Source organism: Botryllus schlosseri, chromosome 8, assembly GCF_051294905.1.
Source record: "Botryllus schlosseri isolate E-star chromosome 8, Bs_hap1, whole genome shotgun sequence".
NCBI classification, from domain to species: Eukaryota; Metazoa; Chordata; class Ascidiacea; order Stolidobranchia; family Styelidae; genus Botryllus; species Botryllus schlosseri.
Window position 1 is genome coordinate 11,252,421 of NC_137243.1, and position 7,350 is coordinate 11,259,770.

The window sequence follows — 7,350 nt, forward strand, 5'->3', positions numbered from 1 at the left end:
GCGTCGCTACTTCTACTTCTACTTGAGTAGCTTTCTTGACTACTTTGACCATCTCTGCTCCCTCAGCTCTTCCGGCAAATCTGATCACGTGGGCTGATAGAGGATGACAGTATCATCGAATGTTAGCATTCGATAATGACAGATGCATCTAGCAATATATGCAATTATATCAATATTATTATTACTTCGTACATTGGGCTACAACAGCTGAATAATGAACCCCTGTCATAGTAGGTCTATAGATGTAAGAGCCACAGGTGGTCAGCATAGCAACGAAGTAGGCTACTTGTATTTTTTCGAAGTACTCAAGTAGTTTTCCTATGCTTCAGTACTTCCTCAAGTAAATTTTCCGCTACTTCTACTTCGTCAGATTTTGTGACACATAATACTTACTATTTGCAATTTACAGTTTGTCACGTAAAAGTATTATGTTCCTTCCAATAAGAGAGAGAAACACAAGGACTGTTTTCGCGGAAAGTACAAATCGCATTGACATTGTGTGCAGCGGTGGCTTTTGGGGTGGGCGAGGTGGGCGGTCGCCCGGGGCCCCCCTGGTCGAAGGCCCCCCCTATTTGGATTATGCGCTTTTTTCAAGGATAATAACGAATAAACATAGAAATCCGTGTACCAAGCAAGAATATGATTCCGTACAGATGTGTCAATCAACACCAAATCCCTGCATTTGTTAGAAAAGTCCCGTATCCAGATAATCATCATGTCTCTGCATGCGGTAGAATTACTTAGTTTCAATGTAGTCTATCCTTGCACACATGCAAAATAGACATGGCCGAATCCAGCATCTGGCCAAACCTTGCCGCGGTGAAAGATAGATAATAATAACAGATGCGAAAGGGGGGTCTGGTTACGCATAGATACTTATAGCCCCCCCCCTCCGGTAAGCCTCGCCCAGCCCCCCCCCCCCCCCCCGTTCGTAGGGCCACCACTGATTGTGTGTATCTTGAGTGGATAAAACTATAATATGTTCCGAGTCCGACCACTAAAACTTAAGAAGTCAAATTTCGTTGTAAACGAATAGTACGCTCTGATTGGTTCGAATCACGGAAAGTCAATAGGTCATGCATGCTAAGCTAAGCAGGATCTCTAGAGTTCTAGATATCCCTGTAAGCTAAGGAGGATGCGGCATTGAATACCGGTGAACTGCGAACCGCGTCCCCGTTATAGCTAATCGTAAGATTGTTATCGGTATCAGTGTAAATGATCCGGAGTTACAGACAAGTCCGCCGGCCACGAGTGATTTAGAAGATTAGCTGTGCACGTCAGCTGCAGCAGGGGCCAGCAGTCTCATCAATGATACTGGCATTTTACAATAAGCCTATACTTATTGTGATTGATTGGGATGGGAAAAACATCGGGCACGACGGCATGTCTGCAGTCCTCACACAGCGGCATCAAAGGCACAATCCTTGAAAACTACTCCTTCGACGTTCGCGACTTCACCGAGTCACAGTTGAACACGTTAGAAAATGCTAGCTTGGTTCGCACCGGAAACAAGGAATTGAGAACCAGACTTCTGTCGTCTCTTAGAAGCCAGAAACTGCTGAAAGAAAAATATTTTAAACGGGTTGGCCAAGCTCGAAGTGAGGCTTATGCGAAGCATCTACGCTACAAGAATGCGACGAACTACCACGTGCCTGGCACAGTAGTGGCAGTGTATGAAACTTTTTTTGAGGCAGTAAAAGGCTGTCTCAAGTCACTGATACCTTCAAAAGTCTCTATCTATTCCAAAGTATGTTTTTTGTGTTATATGAAATTTATGTGGCGTAGTGATAACTGATATTGAATTGGTGTGTGCAAATCACCCAATCACACAAATGCTGATGCTGATAGCACGTTGTGAGGTGTGCGGACTATAGCCTTTCAAGGAGAATATGATCACAAATCTTCATATTGTATGGCCTGGAAAAGCTCGACTTATATGATGTTTTGTTTTCGCCCGCTTTTGGATTTTTATTGCACCGTGCTATATCCGATACAATAAGCTATTGTATCATTAAACTATCATTTGATTAATAGTCTCATATGAGTTGATGGCTAAGTAAATGTATCTGAGAGTAAAGATCCGTGAACTGCAGGTCATTTTCAGGATTCCATGCACTGGCCTGAAATCGTTGTGGACGCCGGTGACTTTGAAAAACCCCACTTGATTGCTGGGATGCCGCCTGACTGCATTGAACTCACTGGACTCGAAAGATTGAAGCAAGCGTTCTTCCCAGAAATATATAAGAAGTATTATGACCCGAAGAATCCGACTCATACGTTCAACAGTGATGCATTACTGTAAGTGAAGCTCCTCCAATAATTTCTATTATAAATAACAGATCATATGCTATTGTCTTTATATGCCACATTTATTGCGATGACAAAGTGTCAATTTTCAATTCTGTTCCACGTATCCATATGGTATTGGTGGCCTCTCTTTTCTGACATATAATAGCCAACATTTTTCAACTTTTTCAATATATTTTTCAAACAATTAATTGATTGAGTTTGCCTATTTTGGCTGTAGTACTTCCGAAGTCACCAATTTCGCCAGAAAGTACATCAACTTCTTTTCTGATTAATTACTTGGTCTTGCAACTGTATATTGCGACCCAGTACAATCACATCTTATTTCACATTTCTCTTTTCCTGAATACTATCAGATTCAAGTAGTATTTGGTTATCTGTATTTATGTCCTGAGGCTAATCCTAAGGAAAGCCCTTCTACGTCTCTAAAACTTCATGTGCTCTGTGTCATAACATCGTTTATAGTTTTTGTGACCAGTGGTTCTCGTCCTTTTTGAGCTTGGGTGCTGGTGAACCTTCAAAAATCTAAATCAACCAAAAATAGAATTGGGTACGATAAATGTAGGCAACTCAGAAGCAAGTATGGTAGCATTGTGATGTGTCACGCCAAGTCCAAAGTAGACCATGAACTCTTTATTATAAATAAGCCACAATGTTTAAGTCAATTCAAGTTTGAAGTTTCATTTCTGTAAGAAATAGATCGCACCCAAATTGCATTTTGGAATTTAGATACAAAATTGTAATTTATTTAGTGAACCGACAGGGAAATTGACACAAGAACCACTGACATGGTAGAGAATGTATAATACCAATACATTCTTGCACATTGCACAACCTCGATGCAATTTCTACTTGGTGACTCCTCTAGGCATATAATAGGAAATGAAATTACCGATTCTGACATGATGCAAGTTCCCTCACCCATTCAGATATGGGACGGTGGGCAGCGCGTTAACGGCAGGCTGTATCCAAGCCTATGGTCATGCCAAGATGGACTTGGACACCTTCAAAAAGGACAGAGGCTCTCATATCTACGAGTCGAGGTAACACATCTATGGAAACAAGCACCTCACACGTCATTGTAATCAGTTCCAATGTATCAAATTCAGAACAGATGTGTTCCGGGCCAGACAGCAAGCCTGGATTCAAAGCTTCGCAAAGTATGGACTACGTTGGGGGTGGCGTGTCGGCTTTCTATTCGCATCAGTGTTTCTAGTCAGCCAGTCACTAACCATATACAAACTGGAAGATAAAATGTCGCATTACATAATAGGAGCTGCGTTACCGACTGCATTATATAAGTGGAAGCTCGGACCAATTGGAATGTTTAAGACTGGTCTCATTGGGTCGTTGCTGATTGGCGTTCCAGTCGGATTTGTTTGCGCCAATATGGGCATGAATCCTAAATCCAGGTATTACTATTCCCGCGTCGAGTCACGGGTTGTTGGTCCTTTGACAGAGGAGTCGATGCGTCCAGAAGAGTATTTTCGTAGTCACAAGCGTATGCTGGCTATTTTGAATATTCTGAATACGGAACACTGTGACGAGCTGAATAATCCGTCGTTTTATCGAGAATTCTTGGGCGAAGTCGAATAAATTATGTTTAGTAATGTAAACACTGGCTGTTTCTTTGAGCTGACCTTGAACGGAAAATAGTTGAGCGGTTGTGGCTGAGCCGTACAGTTTTTGAAATGCTACTACTGGCTCTTTGGAAGCACTTGGCACATACTGTAGGGTTACCATATTTCTGTGACCCAAATTCCGGACACTCTGTAGCGCCCACTAGTGGATTTCAAAATGAGTTATGACGTCACACTAGCAAAGCCTTGCTCATAGAGCAGAGGTGGTCACGATGCGGTTTAGGAGTATGTGGTTGTGTGTTGTGTAACCGGGACCGAAAGCACATGTTTTCAGCCCCTTCCCGCCCAAATATACAATGATTTAGAGTCCACAATCGGGAAATCGATGCAACTTCTGGGGGGGGGGGGGCTTGCTATATGAATTTGGTTTCTATGTGCACCTGGTCGTTAAATTTTTTGAATGAATTCTATCAATAATATTGGTTCTTCCATATATTACTAGATAGTTACTACTCTCCGCCCACATGATCAGAGTTAGCGGTCCAAGGGCCTGCGCAATAAGTTGGTGGGTGTGTGCATAGGGGTACCATACGTCCTCCTTTCGGAGGATTTGTGCTCCTTCTTCGGGCTTTTGAAAATGTCCTTCGAGGACGCCTAAATGTCCTCCCTTTTGAGATTTTGGCGGGTATTTCGGGAGCTGAGCGAAAGTTGACCTTTTTTAGTCAACCACCCGACAATGTGAAAGGAAAAAACTGTATTGTGGGCGCCGAGCGAGAAAAATGACCTATTTATTTATTTATTTTTTTAGTCAACCGACTACGAAGTGGAAGAAATTTACCACCTTTTCAGGGTTTCTCACTGGTATTCTGTGTTTGAAAATAAGTGTGCTCCTTTCCCGATTCCAAAATATGGTGACCCTATGTGTGCAGACTCGTCAAAAATTAGAGGGAAGATTGCTCACGGGCTATTTTGAAAGCTGATTACGTTCAACATATTCGCGAACCCCAGAACAAAGGCAAACGACCCCACGTTTGGAACGAACCACAATCTTTGAATAAAGCATTTAAACGGCCTTAGCGATATCTAGGAATATACCGTTCTCCTATAATTACGATTACAATTAGGCTAATTCCAGTAAATGAAGGTTGTTTTTATTTATATTTATTGCAGTTTTTGCGAGGGTGGTAGTCTTCACAATAAAATCAATAAATGTGACAGTAAATCGCGAGCAGCGCGAAGAAAAATGTCATGCATCAGCATAAATATTCCCAAAAATATTGTTTTTATGTTTATTTACGAAAAAATTATGAGCCTACGGCAAGTCTTCAAAATTCCGGACATTCGGCATATTTTAGAAATTCCTCCCGGACCCTAGTTTGAACAGTGAAATTCCGGACATGTCCGGAAAATTCCGGACGTATGGCAACCCTAACATACTATCAAATTGGTTATTTAAATAAATGTATTTTTGAAATTGAGACTGAAAAGTTAGGATTTTTTAGACATTGCTTGATGTATTTTATGAAGTTATTTGGCAACCCTTATCTCAAATACTCGATTTGTTGAATCCAGTTTTTCTAGTTTTGTACCATAAATGCGCTAGCTACTACACCAGGGACGGGCAACAGCTCCGGTCGGCGGGCCTTGTGTAGGAAAATGAAGTACTTGGCGGGCCAGATTACAGAATAGATACATTAATCGCGTTTATTTATCCACCTACACAAGGAATAAAACGTGTTTAATGCAAACTTCAAGTTTAAAGCATAGAGACCAAAAACAATATTTAATGAATATATCAACCTAATGCACTTCAATAGTCGATCAAAGTTGTCAATAAGTTCTCTGGCTGCCTGCATGTCGGAACTCTGAGTAAAGAGTTAACATCAATTATTACAGAACGCAGCTGGAAACTGAACAGTCAACAATATGACTTGGACTCGGGTCATAATACCATGACTCGGACTTGACCCTCTGCTCGCTGACTTGGACTCGCACTTGACTCGGTGGTGAATTGAAAATGACTATAGATTTGATTCAAGTCAAAACTATAAAAGTGAGATTGACTCAGAGTGGTAATGACTCGACTCGAGTCACGATTTTTTGATGACTCGACTTGACTCGAGTAATTTTCTCAAAATACGAAAATGACTCGACTCGAGTCAATCTGTGTATTGACTCGACTTGGACTCGAGTCATCGCGCATGATTCGAACCAAGTCATATGACTCGAGACTCAGACGGCCAAGACCGACATTTCATTGTAATTTAGAAGAACAGTAAAGTAACCACCCTATTGGGATTACGTCTATTGGTACTGGTACTTGAAAATGCGACCAGAAACTGTTGAAAGCGAGGAAAATTAGTATATCATAAATGCCAACCATTCGATATCACCTAACAGACTTATAAAAAGTGAGTTCAACAAGACTTTAACTGGAAACGGAGCAGTCAACACAATGACTTGGACACGGACTCGAGGCATAATACCATGACTCGGACTCGAACCTCTGCTCGATGACTTGGACTCGGACTTGACTCGGTGGTGAATTGGAAAAGACTCGACTTGACTCGAGTCAAAACCTTGAAAGTGCGAATGACTTGTGAGTGACTCGGAGCTTTGTGACTTGGTTACAACCCTGGATTGACTTGTGACTTGGCTACAACCCTGCCGAAAGGCGTGCCAAAATTTCGGCAGCGAGAAAACCGATTAAGTCATGAATGATCAAAGGTTTTCGCTATTGGCGCGATTGAGCTACATAAACTCTCTGCTTACACTGAGTAGAGTGAATGTGCTCTCCAGTACAGGTGAAAACCTCCACCCAACTGCAGGGTCTGGGGGCGAAGCCCCCGGAAGTTTTGCTTATCGCCTTGTGGGGGCCCAAAACCAACGTTTTTGGAGGTGGGCTGACGAAGTGCTTTTTCGGCCCGGATTTGCGCATAGCCGGTATAGTTGCTGTAAGGTGCTTTCTTGCGGTACGCATTGTATTCGTAGCTGCCAGAGTAGGGATGAAAAAGGTTGAAAACCACCGTGTTAGAGTTAAGGATCGCTACTGATGTGTGTCGTTCGACATCCTCCTATCTGTTCATGACATCGCATTGTACATTGTGTGCGACTATGAAAAATATAACCCAACGATGTTATGTTATGACAAAAGGACTATGGGTCTTGTTGCACCGTTATTGACGTTACTGTGTTGCCCTTTTTCGACGCCAGGTTTTCTGAAAAGCTGTCCTGACAACCCTGATGTTGACAGTGACTCAATTTCCAAGTCTTGGCAATGATTCTTTTTGACGCTGTCCGTGCACTATATGTTAAACCTGTCCTCTTGACCCCGGCTTGACTTACTATATCCTGAAAAGTAGTGCTTGGAACATTCAACTCTAAAATCCGTGCATCTTTTACCAGCCCTACTCACAAACAGAGCTACCTCGATTCAAAGAGTGACCGAACAAATTAACAAATA

The 7,350-nt window shown here is 42.1% G+C and overlaps 1 protein-coding gene across 1 annotated transcript; it reads left to right on the forward strand.

Annotated features, from left to right (window-relative positions):
* The first annotated feature begins 1,071 nt into the window (after positions 1-1,071).
* LOC145444062 (uncharacterized) lies at positions 1,072-3,923 on the forward strand. Its single transcript, XM_080321974.1, has 4 exons — positions 1,072-1,747; positions 2,105-2,298; positions 3,237-3,350; positions 3,417-3,923. Exons 1-4 carry the CDS (start codon positions 1,358-1,360, stop codon positions 3,901-3,903), a joined length of 1,185 nt encoding a protein of 394 aa, XP_080178100.1. The 5' UTR covers positions 1,072-1,357; the 3' UTR covers positions 3,904-3,923.
* The last annotated feature ends 3,427 nt before the right edge of the window (positions 3,924-7,350 follow it).

Excerpts from the sequence above, each read along its gene's own strand:
- LOC145444062 (XM_080321974.1), top strand. The coding sequence starts at position 1,358 with ATGGGAAAAACATCGGGCACGACGGCATGTCTGCAGTCCTCACACAGC. Across the intron at positions 1,748-2,104 it reads AAGTCTCTATCTATTCCAAA|GATTCCATGCACTGGCCTGA; the intron begins GTATGTTTTTTG and ends GGTCATTTTCAG. Across the intron at positions 2,299-3,236 it reads TTCAACAGTGATGCATTACT|ATATGGGACGGTGGGCAGCG; the intron begins GTAAGTGAAGCT and ends TCACCCATTCAG.